We start from the raw sequence: 22,031 nt of genomic DNA, 5'->3' as shown, positions 1-22,031 counted from the left end.
AGGTCTGTGTAAGGGAGTAAAAACACTTTAAGTGTGGCCGTTCAGAAGTACAAGGAGCTGTTAACTCAGGCTTTTGGTTTTGGATGCTAATTTCAGTGCACAGCCTTATGCTGAAAATGTTCGGAAACCTTTGCTCTGCCTGATGTTCTGGGTAAAAAAAAAACATTAACAGAACCATTTAATCATTGAACAAAATAAAATGCACAACCCCCAGCAGGGAGAGTTACACAAGATGTTCTGCTTAAGTGTGCTATCAACATCATACATTGCCCTCTTGTATCACTGACTCTTAACCCAACTAAGCACCAGTGAAACCAATAGGCAAAATGCATATGTATTGTAGCATTAGATGTACAGTATAGGTGAATATGTGGCATGCTTCTGTGTCAACTGTTGTAGATACAACCAGTTGATTACTTAGTAGGTCATGCCATGTGACCTACTGTACAACACAAGTGGCTTTAAAAGTTGTCACAAATTTACTTACAAATGCAATTACTGTATGTCATAATTGAAGCTGACTGAATAAATCTAATGTATCTGATGTTTGTCTTGAATTTGGTGTTGCATTTCCAAAGTGTATGTGTATATATGATATAATGTAGATACTACAGGCAAAAGGCATTAAAGTCATGCCCCCAGGCTGTGATACAAGAAGCTGCTCAGGGTTGACTGTATATCAATATATTGAACACATTCTACCACAGGTAAAGAAGAGGGGGCACATTTACAATAATATTAATTTGGTTTATAACTAAATCAGTTTGCCTGAAATCTTGTTTTACAAATTGTTTTTTTAGCAATGACCTTGCATAGTCTAACTGGCTATTAATTAATCCTCTGACAGACAGATGTACACAAACATCTGTGCTTCAGAAAAACGGAACTTAATTATGATTTAGTTTAAGACAGGACAGAACCTCTCACTTTACAGAGAACTTATTAATAATATGTTCTCAGTAATGTGTCTGTAATCTCTTCAATCCATTTAATTAAGCACAAGCAACCATATTGATGATGTCATTCTATCTCTATTTTTGATCATTTAACTAAGATTTAAATATCTGTAATAAATTACAGACAGTGGCAAGTTGAAATAACCACATCATTGACTAAATTATAGCAGCCTTAATGATAAAATGGACTGTTTTCTGTACAGTATATGAATGCCATCAAGCAAAACTTACTAATGTAAGAGTAACATCTGCCTTGTGGGCTATGAATTTTCCAAGATTGTTTTTCTAACCATTGGACTTGCGTTGCTATTTTTAGTTTGTAAACCCTGAAATTAAAAATGTCTCTGTTTCAACACAAATATTGATAGTAATGAATTCACTGAATTCTTCTTCGGAATTCAACTTCACAATTATCCAGTTTGTGGAAATAAACAGATCAAAGGCAAGCGAACATACCTTTTCTTTCCCAAATGTTTACTAAGAACCAACAGGTCAAGATACCCTAAATAACTCCAAAGGTTATCCAGGCAACATTGACTGAATACTAGGCAAGCTTCTGTTGATGAGGATCATAGTTAACTTTGCTATAAATTGCACCAGACACAGAAGGATACTAACAAGTCCAAAGAGATTTTCCTTGAGGTTATTTGTTTGCTGTTTAATAATAAAGAGCAAGTCTTCTAACTGCTTTTTTCAAATCAGCTCCTTTGAGAATCCACTAAATCCAGCTCAAAGCAGAAGAAGCATTAATATATCCAATTACAATAAGATTTAATTAGTGTTTAAAACAGAAGTTATACTGTAATACTTGGAAGCACAGTTTCAACCACCCTGTAGCAGACTTACTTCACAGTACAATCACAATAATAACTAGATGGCAAATGATCTTTAAAAAGATGTCAGGGGGAAAACATCTTGCCTACTGTATGTTTTACTTACAAATCCTAACATGATCCCCAGTAGGACTTGCTACTTACCACAGTGTGATGGGACTAAGTCAGACCAAGGGGACTGTTTTGTTACTCTTTCCCCCATGTAGAGCTGGCAGGCTTCAGGGAACAACATTTATTAAAAAAATTCTCTCTATATAAATACACATTTGAAGTGAAGTTGGATAAATACCAACGCACTTATGATAATAAAGTAACCAGTGACCAAAGACCATGGGAATAAAACACAGCCTGGTATCTGGTATTATGAAACTATTTCATATTCTTTTTCTATTCGTGTACAATGTGAGGATTTGTACACTGATGGAGAACAGAACTCTGTGAAAACATTCAGTTCAGAATGTTCTCAGGAAGAGGGGGCTTATTTTTCAGACAAGGTCACAGTTGTTTCTGGTCATTATCCTTTAACCAAGCACAGGACAGCATTCACATGCAATTATTCTTATAGCGAGGATGTAAAACCAATTATAGACAGCATGGGGCAAACTGTAAGGATATTCTTGAGGGTCCAGATCTTTTCTCAGTTATCTTGGGAGAATATTTTCTGGATTAGGCTGACCAACAAGGTTACACGAGACAGTGTTTTAGAAAAGATTAACATTGTCCGGTAGCAAATGCTTTAGGCATCTCTGTGCATTATAATATAAGGCTAGGCTTGTGAAACAAAGCATATTAAGAAAAAGAAAGAAAGACTGCAAATCTTGGCAGAACAGGTCAGAGATCTAACTTTCTATTAACATGAACACACTGTTCATGTTAATACTATGTTGATGATGTGCTGCACGAACTTCATAAGTAATAAGAATGGATAATGAAATAATGAATTGAAAGTGAGAGTATTATTTTAAATTGGAGCATTTTAAAAAGGAATAGATAAACAACCATCATGACACTTTTCATCATGTATGAATATAAAGGTTATACATGTATGTAATTTTCCTGATGCAAATGTATGTTGTTACCTGTGTAAGAATATGTTCCTTGTCTTATGTAAACATCATTATTCCTTTTGTAGGTTAATTGCAATGGAAATGGCAAAACTTCATTCAATTCCAGCACAAAACAATTCACCTGCCAAACCAATTCTGTGGAAAAAGATCTCAGAGTTCCTTAATTTAGTCAAAACCTCTGAGGATGACTCACCAGTTTACAAGTGGTAAGTTGAGCAAACCTTAACATAAACTTTCTTAATGACACATCTATCTAGTTTGCATTAAAAAGTTCAAATACAGAATTTCTTTTAAAAATGCAGGTCATTTTCTTTCCACATTAGTCCGCTGCAGGAATTTAACAAACCACAGTATCTTTATGAAAGGCAATGAGCCTTTAAGCAAAACCTTTTTCAAAACATCTCTTTTTAGTTACAGTAGCAAACAGGCCTCCATAACACCAGAATTTGGGTTTTACAAAATGTGTTGAATTTCCAATGGTGTTAAAAATACATGAACCTTCAACGTATAAAGTCAAGCTACAATAATGAGTAAGGGTTCCTACACTATTAGAAAACAATTAAAAAATGCCACTGCAAAATAAATTTAATAATACAGTATGGAGTAGTGGTTAGTGCACTGCTCTTGTCATTTGAAGACTGAGTTCAGATCAGATTGCACTGGCAAACAAAAACCTATCCATAAGTGAAGCAGCATTTGAGCAGGCTGGTGGGGATTGAGTTTTTATTTAATCTGAGACAAAATTGCATCACACTGGAGGAATGAGCTTTCTTATTATTCTTTGCAAAGCAAGTACAGTACACATGTTGGCCTACCGTATATCTGCTTTCACCACTTAGCACGATCCCCTAAGAGCTGGGAGACCTTTTCAACGAGAGACCCAGCAGCACCCAGCCTTGTCTTCATGACTACTGTACTTAAATAAAATATGGTCCAATAAAGATCAGATGGAAGCAATCAAGCCCCCACTAAATTTGCTATGAACTGATTAAGATAAACTGCTTTTCATCCACGGTTACCCAAACCAATCAATTAAAGCAATCAATTAAAAACCTGCCAGCTGAGCCTCGTCGAAGGTTGAGTAAAATCATCAGTTCAGCTACACATGATAAAGCCATAATAAAGCTGTTGAGAAAGATTTTAATTTCCGGGATTTGGAAAGGAAAAACTTATAAATAAAAATGTGTCTTTTCCAGGTTTAGCTCCTGTTTATCACTGCTTTGTTTTTCTGTAGAAGCTTCAGGCCCACCAGAGCGGACCATTTTATTTTAGCCCCTTGAACCTTTAACTATGTGCACCAATAGACCTTAGTGGAAATAAAGCGTTTTCCTGTTCTCTGCAAACAAATCAAGAAAAACATTAAGATCTTGGCAATACTGTATAAAAACTGTCTTATAAAATGTTCACATCAAATGATGGCCAATTTAATCATAGTAAACAACAGAATGTATTAAAATGGATGGAGAGCAGAATTTAGCAGATCAACAGAACAATTTTTCCGGGTCATCTATATAACAAGTATTAGCAACTGCTGATTAAAGAATCCATTTTTCCACATTTATTACTATTTTATGAGAGGTCTTACAGATTTTTATTGTAGTGTTTGACTTTCTGGATGCCTTATAAAGCCCAAGGTAAATGCTTCAAGCATTTGGTTTAAATTACTTAACTTTGTTGTGGTCCGATGGTTGTAACTCCTATGGGTTTTCCAGGTAGGTGGTGTGCTAATAGAAGAGAAAAAATCCCCCTTCTTTACTGTTGCACATTTTAAAGCACTCTACAAAGGGACTTTCTGTCCATCAGAAGTAGGAAAAGAAAAAAAATTAAAGACAGAAGGCAGTATGATGGCTCCACACTCTAGTGTTTTACTGTTGTGACCCCTCTTCATTAGAAGATCAGCCATGTACATGCCAGCACTGTCGGGGTTAGGATCTGAGCTTATCCTAGTCATGAAGTCTGTTTCCGGATTTTGCTCACACACAGCAGGGCTGTGGGCGGAGTAAGGCCTTATCTCCCTGTGAAATTAAACCTCTTTTACTGTTTCAGCATCTAAAACACTTTTCTAACATGTTATTTCTTCTAAACATGAATACTGCGCTATGCACATGAGTAAAAAAACAAATACTGTCCACACGCTCAGTAAATAGCTTTATGTTCATATTTATTCATACCTGCACACCTTGTAATTGAATTTAGAGTAAATTCTGAGTCTGAAGCCTGCCTTCAAACAGAGACATAAAACACAGGATGAAACAATAGCTGCTAAACTCCTGTTTTTACACCAATTACCAATAATGCGACTTTTCACTTGCATACATTTTCCAGCATCAATATACTGTATAATGTGCTAAGGGGCACTAAAGGTTTTGGCTTCCCTAGATATCAAATCAGGTTAGATTGCACTTTATTCTCCAGGAGTAAAAGTTGCTAAGTGGCACCTCAGTACTAGTAACACCTGTTTTGGTCTCCTCATCTTCTGCAGTAAATGTGTTACCTGAGATGCGTGGGTCACTCAGGATGCCTGCACTCCACATGTATTTTACAAATTAATTCATCTCTGGACCTATAAATTTTAATTGATGCAGTGGAGGTTTATCCTTTCAGTTAATGTGTTTAAGGCTTCAAAAGGGTAAATACAGATTAAATGCAGATTCTATTTCATTCACAAGAGAACTCTTCAAACATATACTGTAGACATCCTTTCATAATTATTAAGAACAATAAGTCCAATTATAAGTGACATGGAAACCAAATAATAACTCCTTTAAATTAATTTATGTTAATGTTTTAATATGTTTAAGAACAACAAATTGCTTCCTGCAATTATAGAAATCATAGAAATCTCATATAAAAGATCACAAAAGCAAAATAATTAAGAGCAAAAGGAAATTTTTAGAACAATTAAATAAATTAACACGTATTTCATTATTTTCAGGTACCTTTTTCAGAGGTGCTTATTTGGACTTGGATTATATTATTTATAGTCATGTGAAATCTTGTGAAAAATGTTGTAGGGCTATACAAATCATTTCTACTATACTGTAGGTTTGTGGCATGTCTTAAAGCTGTACTGTGTTAAATATACATTTCTGATGTCCCCATTGCAATTAAGAAAATTTGGTCATCTGAGCACTAAGGATATCAATCTGAATTTTGAACTACAGTATTAGGTTTTCAGTAAAATAAATGTACAAACTGTATTCTCTAAACATACAGTAAGACAACAATATTTTGTTTTTTAAGCATTTGGAAAATACAGATAAATTGTGTCAAATAGATGTCGGGCTACATTTCTTCATTGAAATATATGCATAATTGTATGAGATACAGCACTGTGAACTGTTTTGTTTGTAGTCACATGTAGTCAGAGCAGGTACTGTATATACACTACTTCAATATTCATGCTTAAACCATTAACAAGATACTCCTTGTGTCTTAGGTAAATTGATTGTCTTTGATTTTGCTCAATATATATGTTTAAATATTTTTTCCTGATTTTGGATAAGTTCATATTTTGTCGTGAGGTCCCAAATGATTTGCATAATAGTATGTCTTTAGAAACAGATGAATCCTGGCTTTGCTTTTTTTTCTGTAATCTACTGACATGTTCAATAAAGCAGAAGACAAATATGAAAATTAGCAGTGGGCATCTAGATGAAATAAAGAGTAATTACAGTGTACATTCCATGCAGAAGGTCAGATGTTAAAGGGGAGTTCCAGACAGTACAAAGAAAAAATTATTTCAAAGCTTCCTTAGATGATTTTCTTATCAGTCAAACGTTCACTTTTATTTACTTCAGTTGCTGTTCTAAAATATTAATGCTTAAATCTGAAAATGAGACACACCAGCAAAACGTATCTGTTTTAGCTCATTAACTAACAGACACATAAAACAATTTCATATTTCCTTTGTGTTCAGAAAAGCTGGTGCAATTAACTAACAAGAGGGTTATCAATTACTTAAATACAAGACCTGGGAGAGACACAAGCCTCTAGGGCAATACTCAACGTTTTGATATGATGGTATAGTTTAGTGAGAAATGAGATTTAAAAAAAGAATGGAAAACCAATTCAATATTAAATGTTGTTTAATTTAAATTCACTTATCTGGGTTGATATTTTTTGTCCTTAACACTTAATCATCCATCATTCCATCAAATTATTAAATGCTGAAAATAAAATTCTGATATCCAGAATTTTATCTAAAATGTAGACCATTGCCCCTTTACTAATTAAAAAAAACGGCACATTATGACAGGGTCTAGAAAAAAACATTTTAGTAACAAAGAAAGAAAGCCTTTCAATTTGTGAAGCCACTATAAATCTATGATTAGTGTTGTGAGCAGTTCTGATGTAGTAAATCTGTAAGGTCTTCGATCGCTTTCGTTGGGAGCCACCAAAACAGTTGCACAGTGCTGAGTGAAACACTCTTTGAGCCATGTTAAATCTTCTTTCCTTTTTAGCTCGAAACCTAGTTCAGTATTACTACAGTACCAATATGTTCCACACACAAGGACAGAGAAAGCTGCTACATCTTTACAAAAAACTCTTGTTGGAGTTTTCAAAATTCAAAATTTTATTTATTTAGAAAATAAGCACTTAGTGTAACTTGCTTCCGATAAAATAATTCATGGAACAAGCCAACGTTTCTAATAACTAACTAGGAATCGTGTGGCAAAAGTAGATTCAAGGCTGATCAATAGAAGCCTTGGGGTTTATGTACCTTGGTCAAGGCTACAAGATTAGTATAGGTATAGTGCAAATATGACTTGTCTTCTCACCCACCCAAGTTCCTACAGCACATTTTTTGTATCTAGTCTCATTAATATGATTATCAAAACAGCCTTCAGGCAGCAAGGATGCAGAACAGCCCTTTATAACACTCAGTGGACGCTAGATCCTGTCAAGACTTCAAGAACACAATGGAAATGTTTTTTTGCTTATAATGTTTTTTTTTTGGTATGTGAAATGAGGTTAAAAATCTATAATGCAAAACAGGGAGCATAATGTTACAATATCCAGCAGAGTAATTTTTGATCTACAGTAAACATGAAATCCAATTATAATAAAGTTATTGACATCCATCTTGCTGTTCTTCAAATATTAAGTTAAAAGGCCAAACACATGCATTCTTTTATGAGAAGATTTACACATGGGTTTCATATGAAGCATCAGTGGTGAAAGATGAATCATTAAATCTGTTGTAAAACAGCAAATCACATTACATTTTCAACCATTCATAGCACCTCAGGTTTTATGCACATTTTTTCCTGTGACAAATTAATGTTAATGTTACTTTTAGTTTTACATTATAGTATTTGATGTGTTGAAAAAGGTGCTGTACATGGACAGTAAGTGCAAGTAAGTGAAAATAACTTTGAAGGTCACAAAGTGAAATGGAATAATCCCCACGTTGTACATGACGCCAGTGGGCAAATTCGATCAAACGAACTAGCCATGCCTAGTAAACAGGCCACAAGATCTGAATCTTTGGTTCACTTATTTATTTTGATTGGAAAAGCAACACAATACTCCAACACAACATTACTAATCATTTTTTTAAGTTACATCTTTCTAGATTTACTAGAGTACTAGAGTATTTACTACAGTACTAGATTTGAGTCACTAGAACTGAAAATTATCAAAACTCCTGTATACTGTATACTGTATCTATGTTATGTATTTTTAGTGATTATGATTTCCTTTAATCTAACACCATTACTGATTCACTGCAGGAGTAAAAAAGTAAAATGGTTTTACAGTTTTAAGTGATATTTTTAAAGTTTTAATGACATTTAAATCTCATGCTTTTCAAATGCCTTGCATGTTGTAAAACCTTAACTTTAGTGAATTATTTGCAGTCTCCTTTGTGTTCTATAATCTATGTTTTTTGGTGCCTTTGGCTTCAATTAACAGATCTTAAAACACAAAAAATGTAACAGTGCATTACTGTCATGTATCCTGTCAAGCTTTACATTGGTTAAATTGCTAAAAACAAATATTTGCAGAATATAAGTGCAGTCAATTGATTTAACAAAACAATTTTAAAAAAAAAATCTGTATATTGTTACATTCCCGTATCATTACAGTATCATATTAATTGAGCATTCTGACTTTCAAATGTTGATGAATTTGTCTCTGGACTGAATGTATACTGTTGATCAGTACTCAAATTCAGTTAATTGCAAAATATTTCTACCTGGACTAAAAACATTATTATTGTTGTTGTTATTATTATTGTGTTAATTATAAAATACAAAAATGCAGAGCTAATTGGAGCAATATTCTCTTCCATTAAAGCAAGCTTTAGCTTAATCATATTACAAAAAGACTCTGTATTTTATTTACATTACCCTATAGAGTACTAATGAATCTTGAAATACAATTAATCCATAAATGTTCTGTACAATTGTACCAATGGAATTACCATTATATATGATAGCACCCCAAGAAAATTTAATACTGAAATTAGCATTATGTTATGTTTAGTTTTGTATTTACAGCTACTGTATCTTATATCCAATATACTGTATTATTTATGTCATTGTAATTAATGCTTATTGCCTACAATTTTATATTCTTGTTTCATTTTGAAAGAAAAAATGCAATACTACGTAGTTATGGTACTCCAAGAGCTACAAAAAGAAAGATTTCCCACTTACAGATGTCTAAATTATGGGAGGCAGGAGGTTTACTTGCCCAAAGCCAGATATTGAATTCTTAATCAATAATACCCATGCAGAAGACATTAAATTATCTATTCCAATTTACTTTCCTGTAGTTTGAATACTTTACCAGAGGTGGTGCAGTAAACCTGTAAATTCAGTAGATGGCACTAGATTTTGATACTTCTTGGAAAAGGGGAAAAAGCTTTTAAAAATAACTACAGGAAAATTTTCATTTTTTGGTGATATCTATGTAACATACAAATAACTACTGCAATAAGGCACATTCTGTTGTTCTGACACAAACTGAACCGGTCTCATGTCTACATTCAGGATTAAATTAATGTTTAAATGTTACAAAAATAATGTAAAAATAATAATGAATAAAAATAAAAAATAAAATGCCCCTTTCACTTTTCAACAGCAAAAGCATTGGATTTTGCTTTTAAATAACCCAAACCATAATTTAAAAGTAAAATATTAGGATGATTTACATTTGAACTCAAATGATATATCAATTATGTTGCTTTCCTGTGATGGGAATAATCCTTACTTGTAATTTAATTCAGGATTTAAATGCTTTTAACAATATTACACATTTAAACACCCTTAGTTTTAATACAGACATAACCTAACAGGGGAATTAATCTTAAAATAGTAAGGGTTATAGCAACACACAGTCACTTCCACAAGCACGGGTTGAAAGGCAGGACTATACCCTGGGTGGGATATTAGTGCATCTCAGGGCACGCATACTCAAACACACAGGGACAATTCAGAGATTCCAATTAACCTAGTTAGCATGTTTTGGGAGGTGAAAGATAACCCACACGAACAGAGGAAGAGCAACCCTAGAGCCCACGAGCTGTGAGGCAAGAAGTTAATTTAAACAAAATGGTTATATATATCATAAGGTCTGATAGACAGTTAGGTGTAGCCACCTGTTACAATATGTGAACAATAAATATATATATATATAATTGTGCACTAGAAAGAGACAAGATCCAGTGGGCAACAGAGAAATGAACTAGTGAAATATACCTTTTTACTGATGGTTCCTCATGTCCTCTCACATGACTTTCATACACTGTTAAAAGTACATAAAGTTAAGTGATTATAAATGGAATTAGAATGTTTTACTTGTCTTATAGTCATGCTTTAGCTTCAAGCATTTTTCAGAAAAGATTTGACACTGACAAATTATTCTATAACATGACTTTAGAAGCCTTAGCAAATGTTGCTATTTTGATGAATATGCATTTACTGTATATCTCAGCAATACACACTATTCCAGAGTGAAGTCTCAGACTATTAAGAACCCTTCCTGTCTCTTTTTTCTATAATTTGACCCAAAAGATCATTAGGTGAAATCAGGAAAACAACTGTAAACAAAACATTTTTAATGAAACAGACATATAACAAATAACTGATTACAACACAGATTGACATTATCATACTTTTAGTTGCAGATTTTTAGTTGTCTCATTTTAAAGTCTTACCTCTACCACTATGAAAACACAGTAATCATACAAAAGACACTACATGTCACTGTGATGTAAGTACTGTATGCTACAATAATTCACTGCAATAATGCACTGTAATTATTGCAATTGTTAGAGTTACATTACAAATAGTTAGCCCTTTTAAAATTGAAATGCACTTCAATCTGTAATTCTTATTAATTTTCAGGTCGTGTCATACCAACACATCAATAAGCACCAGTTCCACATGTTCACATGTGCACATACTGTAACCCATGTCCAACCTGCCCTCTCTCCACAGTCCCTGCTTCACAACTCAAGAAGAGTGACAATTTGTAAAGATGCTAAAAACAGATGACAAAAGGTGGTCACAACTGCAAAAGTAAATGAAAAAAAGAGGCAGCACTTCAGTTATGAAGCATTCCTTTCACAAAGCCTCCAAGCACTGCCTTGTAACAAGAGAGTAAACATCTGCTGAGCTGGAGCTCAAGGCTGGAACAGTACTGTGTAAGGGTGCAGCTTCCCATATAAAAAGGATATTAATTTGCAATTTAAACTCAGACAATTCATGGTTATTGGAAAATCATTGTTGCTTTATTGTAGTTGCAAATCTATGCAAATAAACCATACAAATCATGAATCATGAATTTGTAAGCAACTGCAAGAGCAGGAAATGTCTCTAATTAACGTCTACCAGCGAATGCTTTATATTTTGCATAAAAGGCTTACTGCATGCCCTGCTTAAACTGTTATAAGCAACCCCTTTTACTCTGACAGAATGACTCCAGTGGAAGAGACACGTTGGAAGATATCCTAACTATAGTTGCAGGTGTGCTGAGTACCTACAGTACCTCTAAAATAAAGGGGTAAAACGGCATTCTTACGTTCTGAAATAAGTTTAAGCAAATCCATAAAAATGTATATAAAATTATAAACACAAAATTTATACATACTTGCGGACTATAATTATTTGTTAATGGTGTATTATACATAAGAAATAAACCAATTACATATAATAAAAGAACCTTTGGTTCCAACTCAGTATGTTTTATATAAATAAAGAAATAAAGAACCGCATTCCTTATACACAAAGGTACTGTACAGTAGCTTAAAATGACGGTAAGCTTCCATAACTAATATATCCTATATTATTAATATATATCATTTATTATATATACTAATATATCATCATTCAAAGTATGCTAGAACAGCCTTTCTTTTCTTTCACATTTTATTGATACACAGTATTTTGATATATTACTTCCTTTGCAGAAGACATTTGACAATTCCAGAAGTGTAGGAATAAAACAAATAACACCTGAAGTGTAAACTGTTGATGACCGACAGATTGCTTACTAGTTACCAACATAATTAATTATATAAATGGTAAATCAGTGATATTTCATTTTATTTTGAAAATTAAAATCTGAAATATTAATTGAAACAAACATTAATTTGAGCATGAGCATGCTATTTATGTTAGAAATAAAAAGAAGGGAGGGGTGAAGGTAAATATGAACAACTTTAATGATTCTCATATAATTTCACAGTGTTTTTGCAAAAATGTAATTGTTCTAATTTATTTTGTATAAATAAAACTATTGACACAGGATTATTTAAAATGTATTTTAATAACACACCCTTCCTGCAAGCAGGCTTTTAGGTCAATGATCCCCTATATGAATATCTAGTGTAAATAATTAATGATCACCAAAATAAAAATCAGGAGCAGGGCTACTTAAAAATTTAAATAGTCAAAGATGTAAAACAGATGTTGGTTTAAAAATACAGAACCTGTACATTTAGACAATGAATGACATTATTTTTCAAGGCTTCCTGTAAGTATGCCAGCTATTTAAACCTTGCAATTTTAGGTTCTATGCAAAACTCAGTGTAATAAGTATGGTATGTTTAATTGTATTTTTTTCTTCTGAAAAACAATGGTAACTCCTACTTTGCTCTGCACTGCGGCAGTGAGTTAAATATTTAAAAAGTGCTCTTTCAGTTTAAGAGGACTGTTTGCATTCAGAGCCAAGAAGTGCAATGGATGCATTTTGGAACACAATTACTTTGTTTAAAATGTAAAGAATGCTTTAAAAAACATAATATTTATTTCTTGACACTTGCTTGAAGACCTGTAGATATACAGTACTGTAGAACAGCAAAAAAAAAGCTCGCAGAAAATTTTGGATCCAAATGTCTACATTAGGTGGAGTTTGTAGGCTCCACATGTAGAGTGATGGAAAACACAGATTATTTCAGTGAAAGTACAGCAACAATGTAGCCTGGTGCTTTGTTTCCAGTTTTCAAAGGCGTTTGTTCTTTGATAAGGCCCCGGAAATTGTTAGCGACATGCTGGTGGGAACCTATGGAAAAGAATACACTTTCTATCAATTGTGTTGTTCTTATCCCCAGAGCAGTGGCAGTGGGTGTGGGAATAGCGTGCATTCTGTGTGCTGTTACACTGAGATAGCATTCAGAGCCTAGGGCAGAGAACAGTTAGCATTCAGGCTAGGGAACCGGAGGCTATATGCAGTTGTATTGTACGTAAAGATGGACAATGTAACACTATATTTGGTTTAACAACAAAGAAATGCAGCAAGATTTGATAGTGAGGGTTTGGCAGGAAGGCTGGTAGTGTGTTTATGTGTGTGGGTGTGTATGTGTGTGAAGGCATTTTGGAAACGGCTGCATTATATGCTATTTTAGTTCACTGCCAAACTCAACAGCACGACCTCTACACTAATGACCACTGCACACCTGATTGATTGGTCAGCATTATGAATGGCAACCCCCCCCACACTCGCACAAATGTTTCAGCTGATAAGTCAGATCTCCGCACACGAATGCCTGGCATTTTCCACACAGAATATTCAGTTGCAAATGGCTCAGTGGAATAGAAAATAAGACTGCTCCAAAGAAGATGGAAATCCCAGAAATCTATTAATCATGTGGAGGCAAGCTCCTAAATCTCTAACCTGTAGAGGGAATATCAGTTTTAAACAGTTTGATTCTTTAAAGTCTTTATGGCATTAAGGCAACTCTGACAATTGCCAGATACATTATTATGAATGGGCTGGAGTACAGGCAATGTTTGATCTACAGTGCCCACAGTAAGCTTCACTAGCACTACAGCCCTGAAGGCATGCGGAGTAGGATTTTATAAAAATAGACAATACTCTAGTCCTGGGCGTAGTACGCTCCTCATTTCCTTCTAAATAGATGTAAAAGACTTTACTATACCAATAAAGTAAATAGTTTAATCTTCAAATCAAACAATGCTGTAATACACTGTCTTGAGAAATAGAAAATTGCACTATGTCTCAAGCTTAAAATTAAAACTGCAGTCTTAAAATGGCTGGTACAGAACTGAGATTTACAATTTCATTTTATCCTTTCCCTCTACCCAAATAATAAAGAGATTTTAAAGAAAATCATCTTTTAGAAATGTATGAAGTACTGTAAAACTAAACATTAAAACACCTTTATTACAGACTAGACCAAGGAGTGATGGAGGTTGTTCTGGGAGGTTGTACTGTGACCGAGAAAGGTCACATCACAAAAACTGAAAACTCAGAAACTATCTCTGCAAATCCATCAGTCTTAAATACTTAAATAGTCTTTAATTTATTAAATGGTGGCATTAAAAAAGCTACTAGTTTTTAAAGTAATTTTTCCAATAGAGCAATGGAAAAATTCTGGATCTGCAAACATGGTACACAAATACTGATATGAAAGTGTGGATCATTTGGGTAAAGAAATACTGTACAGAAGCATTTCATAAAATAACTCTGGCTACTAGGGGTTTTCTTTTAATGAAGTAATTGACATTTATACAGTAGATAATTGTGGGTATCTGATGACTTATTTAGAACATATTAATGCTGGATAAGTGGTTACAGTAGCAAGTGCTATTATTGCTTTTAGGAAGCAAGGGGTTTTCAAGCTTTATACATGTTTATGAAGGCAAATTCAAGAGCAGTACTTAAACCACAAAAACGATGCAACTTAATAAAAAAATCTGAAAATCGTGCATATACCAGTGGGATACAGTAATTATGGAGAATACAGGATTTATCTTCATGGAATTAATTAAATGGTCCAATTTTATTAGCTTCTGAAGTTGATTTTCCACTGGAATCACTGTTTAAATCTTGATTATTAATGGGGATAGATAACTTTCTGAAGTCTGCATTTATTTTGTAGTAAATCATTTATGCATGGTGATCATTTTGGCTGCTGTATGAACAAGTTTTGAGGAAGACTGACAGACAACTGTCATGTAATGGCATATACAGTATATATACACAACACAGTATACTGTATAAACACAACATACTGTATGTAATGTACACAGCTCTGCAAAATTCTTATACATCTTAGGCACAGTCCGGAGTTACAGTATACTGTATGTATGATATGAGCATCAACAATTTACTGAAAGCCTGAAGTAGTTTATTTCTGCTATTATAAATGCTTTGACGGCAATTAATACAGCTTAGTGTGAGTGAAAAGCAACCGAGCTTGTCTATGCAATCTTTAATTCACATCAATTTTTTTAATCTTCAGAAACTTCATCACAACAACGCAAGGCAAATAATACAGGAGAAGCCAATATGAAATGCTCTAGCAGCTAATCAATCCTATTTTCCAATGAAATGTAATTGCCTCATTATCAGATATTCTCCATCTTTGGCATCATTTTGTTCCTTTCTACACATCCATAAAGCTAAAATGCTACTTTTTGTACTTTAATAAATATCTAAAATGTCATTATATCATCATATAATTGTTTCAATAAAAAGGAGAAACGTTGAGTGAAGAAACAGAGAAACACAACATATCTGAATATCTTTAAATTGCAAAATTAATAAAGAACTAGCAAAATCGTTAACTGAACCATGAATTACATTGTACTGTACATTACTGTATGTTTTAGGTACCCAGACTAAAACTATTAAAAGTATATAGGCTTATTTCAAGGATGTGTGTTTTCAGATTTTTTAATATTAACAATAACACACTTGCCTGCCTTTTTAATCCGTGTTCAGATACAGTGAAGGACACAATCTATTAGTATGTAGTGAAGAAATTGTGCTATGTTTATCATCATATGCTGCATTTTGAATGAAAGTTATTTCCTTAGGGAGCATCAAAAAGCTGAAATTATTAATTGCTGTAGAACACAAAATTATAAGCAAAATCCTTGTAATAAATTTTTCAATAATATCGGATTATTAATTTAACATTCTGCCCTATTTTCTGGTATAAAATCAAAGAACTAAGTTTTAATGTCGAGCAGATATGATTTTTTAAACACAGGGGAATTGAAATCAATAATATATTTTTCATGTTTTGAAGAACTACAGGTTTTCAAAGCACTACTAGTTAAGGACAATAGAAAATGCATAAATGGCCTAAAAACATGAATAAGTAAGTATTTGCTTGAATTGTATAGCATTTGTAAATAATCAGACACCATTAAAACATTTAGTAATTTTTACTCTTTTCATGGAAAAAATACTGCGCTTAGAGAGATATAGCATGGGCATTGTCCACTTATACAAATATATGATATACAAGAAAAATATACATATTTGCCATTAATTCATTGTCAGCCTTCAAATCAAGGTAAAAGTTTTATTACTGTAGCAACTGTATTAACTTGTTCCACAATTTGGATTTCTTTAATGGCTCTTTTAAATACAACAATTAAACCAACTGCACCTATTAATTGTACAGTAAGTGTGCATTTTTTTTTATTTGAGCCATATATTAGGTCTCCCCATATTTACTTTTAAGTGACTATTTATCATTCTGATGTTTTTTTAGCAAAGAATAATCTTCTTAATAGAACAGACTTTAAATGTTTCAATTAAGAGTCACAAGGCATAATATGTCATTAGCAATCATTTTACATAATCTATTTCTTCAAAACACAAGAAGAAAGAATAATATTGTATGCATTTACTGTGAAATCTAGTCAGTGTTTGTACAGTATATTTTAATATAGGCATTTTAATGGAGAACTTTCAAAGAAATCTCAAAGTTAAACCTAAAGTTCCCCACAATTTTAGAGAGAGAGAGGGAAACTGTAATCCTTTGTTAATCAGTTTCTTTACTGACAATATATTAGGTTGGATTAATAAGCAAAGAAAGTCATGTTTGTCTTCTTGGAAGAAAATTTGTAATCAAAATGATAATTCTCTTCTGCTCAAAGCCACAGCATTTTGTATTACTCTTTTCCTGAATTAAAGAAAATCATCTCAGATCATGCCATCCTCATTATTTTGCTGCTATAAAAATGAATCCACAGATTCTTCCAACTGCAGACTGTTATGGCAGCATCATCGGTCCCCACTGTACCAACAAACATTCACACATTCAGCTGTCAAGCAAATACCCTTCACTGAAAAGGCAATGCAGGAAGTTGAAATGTTTCCCTGATGAGCCATTGGCATATTCAAAAATCAGAAAAAAAGAATCACTCTCTGTAGTTCATCTCCCCCTTCTCCTCTCTCAAATCACTTGAATAATAAAAAACAAGCTTCCACTCAGTACTCCATCTTGTAAGAGCTTTAATTTGCACTTACAAGTCTTTTTTTTCAACACTCATCACAGAGTATTTATATTAGCACCTGGAATTTATATTACAGACTGCTTAGTCTCCAGTGATAAGTGCAGTTCTGACAAAAAAAAATTGACAACAATGCAATCATATGTTCCTTTTAGCAAAATACTAGTTCATCTAGACATTAGTTAATAAGAATGTATTAAAAGTGAGAGAAAAGCTTCATATGTAAGATACACAGTTTATATCTGGAATTACTGCTGCTATCATCTGTACATTATACATTCACTATGAATTTAGGTATTGCCAGGAAGAAAATGTTGTATTCTGTATATATGCAGACAGTATACAGTAAGTGCAAATTGTATCAGTATTTCCACCTGCATTAAAATGTTCTATACAAGGATTTTTAAGCTGATGTGGTAGTTACAGTACATTTTCAAAGTAACTAATCAAGTAAAAACTGAATGATAATTACATTTTAGCATACAGAAGAGCTCAACTAACCTTGCTTTTACAATAGCTTGTAATCTTTCTTTGTCATGCTGGGTAGAAGCTTCCCCGTGTCAGTGCAGTTATACCGCTTACAGTATAAACGGTTTCCCCATGAAACAGTCCGTAGTCCTTCCCTTTACCCTAGAACATACAGTACCTCAGCACCCTGAAAGCTGGGCTGTGGGGGCTAGTTCATAGCAGCCTTACCACCTGGTGGTGTGATCTCAGAAGCTGAAATAAGCCTGGACAGTATTACAATGGAAAAACAATACTGTATACGTTGCGTTAAGTAGTGCTGGTGGACCATTAGGTGGCACTCCTCCTTTTAGACCCGAATTTCCAAATGAATGGGGATAGGGAATACTGTTCTAGGAGTCTCCACTTTTCAGATAAGAAGTTAAACCAAGGTCCTGGTTGGCCGTCAGTGCTGCACAGACACCATAAGAGCAGGGGTATAAATCATAAGAGAAGAGATAAGATCACTTTATTGGCCATATTCAGTTTCTTGTGTTAGGAATTTGTCTTTTCCACATACCCCAGCTTGCTCTCCATGAGACACACAGACAGGGAGAGAAGCTTGGGGTCAGAGCATAGGGTCAGCCATTTATATGGCACCCCTAGAGCAGTTGGGATTTGCTCAGGGGCCCAACACAGTAGGATTCCTCTGACGGCCGCAGGATACGAACCCGCAACCTTCTAGCCACAGGTGCAGATCCTTAGCCACAGAGCCACCTTTGTATCCTCACTAAATTGCACTCAGAGTTTAACCAAACTAACCTCTCCCATTTTCCCTCTTACTTCAATGAGTCATGTAAATTCTGATTCTTTCACCTATTTTGCTGTGGAAGCTGCCACAAACCACCTGGAGTGGGTGCTGAATTTCGGTGCTAGATGAAGTGGCTCCCCTCCTCTTTGTGAAAGGCTTTAGGACCCTTTGGACTGACAAACATTAGAGAAGTGCCATCTTTTATAACTATTAGCCGTTTATCCAGCCTACAGTACTTTCTCTACCATAAGGTAGTCTGAAGTACATTTAGATATGATTTCAATATCCCAGTATTGCTGGAACAAATACTTTTCAACTAAGGCAAGCTAAAAGAAGCCTACAGGTGGATCTGACCCAAAACAATAATGCTGCCTGAGAGAATGATTCAGTTACATCTGCAGATACTTTCTTTTCAGTTGTGGGAATAACGTGCGCTACACCATCACTTTCTCATTACAGACAAGAGTTACAGTATATCTCTCCTCGCCAGACAAAATGATGTTGACGACCAAAGGTTCTAGCTTCTGGAAGTGCTTTCTGGCAAAGCCAGTTTCTCTTTGTGTTGGCTTTGTTGATGGCTCCTTTCTGTCGACAGCACTCACTTTTCTATCTGTCCTGACCTTGACAACAGTGGTGCATTTTTGCTTCATGGTGATGCTTTACTTCTCTTTGCCAATCAACACTGCTCATTTTATTTTTCGTACTTTTGGACTGCAGAGTGTTCATTCTACTACGGTATTTTCTTTTGTTATCTCATTTGTCCCTGGTTCTCACCTTCAAGCACTGTCTTTTTCAGTATTCTGAGGTAAAAAGACAAAGTACTCTGATTCGAATACTAACCTCTGTGTGATCTGTTTGCAAGCCTTCACTTAATATCTGACAAGAACATTTCTAAGAAATATTCTCTTCAGTAATTAGATTACCTACCTTTCAAACAAACAATACTACATAAACAGGACTGCTAAAAAAAAATTAATAGATAAAGAGAATGCTATAGTTTGGAGGAAGCTTCATGGGGGTATGCAAATAAAACAATAAATTAGGGTTTGGTGATTAACAGGATAAGAGTTCTTACCTGGTGCTCTTTTAACAAAAAAGGAATCCTATTAAATCGAGAAGGGGAAAATATGCTGATATGCTATCAAAATGATGTACCGTATTACAGGAGATGCATTTGCATTTGCTGTAAACAGGAAATTCTATCTTGTCCATTTTATTGTACTGCTCTAAACAGAAACTACTAAATTATGTAGACATCTGTGTATAATACTTCTCAAACTGTTTGTTCCAAAGCATAAATAGGTATTACAGTGTTTAAATTACTTTTTTTAGTTGAATGAAGACATAAAAAAATAATTTGAATAGCAGGGGCCAAAAACAATGCTTACACAGCACTTGAGCTGTTTTTATTGTGTTTTCTATGAAAATACCAGTCCTGGATTTGTCCTGGATTTGTTGGTCATGAAAAAAAGAATTGAAAATGTTTAACCATTTCAAAACAAATGTACTGTAACCCTACAGCATGATACATGATACAACATGATGCTTTCCAAAAACTATTGTTTCTCCTTAAATTGCTTTAGCATTAAATGTCCCTAAATGTTTTAATAAATGGCATCTTCTCAGAATTAGTATAGTCTTAACACAGTGTATAGGGTTACCTAGAAAAGTTTCCATATTTCTAGTTTAAAACCCCTTAATAAAAAGGCACAGAAAGAGCAATGCTACAGCATAATCGTCTATTGAAATTGTTTTTAAATTGTACAGTATCTGCTCCAACTCCATGTGAAATTGACCAAACTTAAAAATCTGAGGAACAGAATTATTCTTGCAGTCAAGACAGGACTGCTACAAAATTGACTCATGTTTAGAGACTTCAAATAATATACTTCACTAACAGATTAAATGTATTATTTTAAATTGTCAGATGTTTTCACATAATAAGTAAAAAATAATCTATTGATTGTGATAAATTCACTTATGTCTAAGTAACATACAGAAGTAGAACAAACATGAGATTTTCTGAGCAGTACATACAGCCTATGCAATCGTATTTCTCCCTTTTTGACCAAACACTGAAGTCTTCCTGGGCTCAACATAGTCTCATAATCTCCAATGACCAGATTATGGAACTTTATAGTTATTTCAAAAGATACTGCCACTCATGAGAAGAAGTTTGTGTTGAAATTTCTCCTGTTACAGTGATATATCTTGTAAATTGATCAGAAATATTACATGAGTGGAAATTATTTTTAAAAATGGTGAGTTAATTTATATAAATATCACTCTGATTAAAAAAAAACAGTGCTGATTACATAAGAACAAGACATTTCACTAAATAAAAGTTGAACACTAGGTATAATGTGAGGGCGGCAAAGTGTTCCATTTCTTATAAATTTCTTTATTATAATTAATGGATTTTATGATGAACCACTGCATGTGTCCTGAATCTTTCTTTCCATTTTGTTCACTGCATTTTCCAATATATTAGTTAAACGTTTTATACAAAACTCAACTTTCTGCCACCTACAGTGACACCACAGTGCATTAGTTAAATTGGTATTTTATTTATTTATTTTCTTGTGCATGCACATTCCACCTAATTAATCTGATAGATCACAGAGGGATATGGCAGTATGGGCCAAATATATCAAGGATTTAACATCAAAGATGTAACTGCTCTATGATTTTTATTTTTAATGTGCATTGGAAAAAATAAATAAGGCTGATGGTCAGATAAAAAAATTACAAATTATAACAACCCTATCAAGTAGTTTTAGATTCCTATTATATTGGCATGAAACCCTTGATAAACGCTTTCCCGTATTTCTACAAAATCCTAGAACTGCATGAACAAGGTATGTTGCCTTAGCACTGCTTTAAACTTTGAGTAAAACAGACATACGGGGTACATGGAATATATAGTAAGTGTAGTTTTTTAAGTCAGATGAATTTTAGTAAAGATTCAATATTTCATTCTTTGTTAATTTAGATTTGGAATGATAGGGATAGTGTTGTATTAGTAAAACACTTGTATCACAGTACTGACAATCAGAAAAACAGGGGAGCCATGCTTGTCCTGTGAAGGTGTTGAAGTGGCTATATTCAGTGCAGAGATCACAGCCCTACAGCACGTGGAAGGGAATATTGAGGCATTAGTGTCAACCTGCAACAGAGCCAATAGAAAGCGCCAAAGC

At 33.8% G+C, this 22,031-nt stretch overlaps 1 protein-coding gene across 4 annotated transcripts in view; it reads left to right on the top strand.

Annotated features, from left to right (window-relative positions):
* LOC148819460 (ethanolamine kinase 1) overlaps positions 1-22,031 on the top strand; it is a 65,775-nt gene that overhangs the window by 13,364 nt on the left and 30,380 nt on the right. For all 4 annotated transcript variants that reach the window (XM_088934491.1, XM_088934489.1, XM_088934492.1 and 1 more), the window contains exon 3: positions 2,922-3,062. In XM_088934491.1, the coding sequence (XP_088790617.1) occupies positions 2,922-3,062 (141 nt within the window). The remainder of the gene's footprint in view (positions 1-2,921; positions 3,063-22,031) is intronic.

The sequence above is a fragment of the Atractosteus spatula genome, chromosome 16 (assembly GCF_055471065.1).
Source record: "Atractosteus spatula isolate fAtrSpa1 chromosome 16, fAtrSpa1.hap1, whole genome shotgun sequence".
NCBI classification, from domain to species: domain Eukaryota; kingdom Metazoa; phylum Chordata; class Actinopteri; order Semionotiformes; family Lepisosteidae; genus Atractosteus; species Atractosteus spatula.
This window is presented reverse-complemented; position numbering and strand designations above follow the sequence as displayed.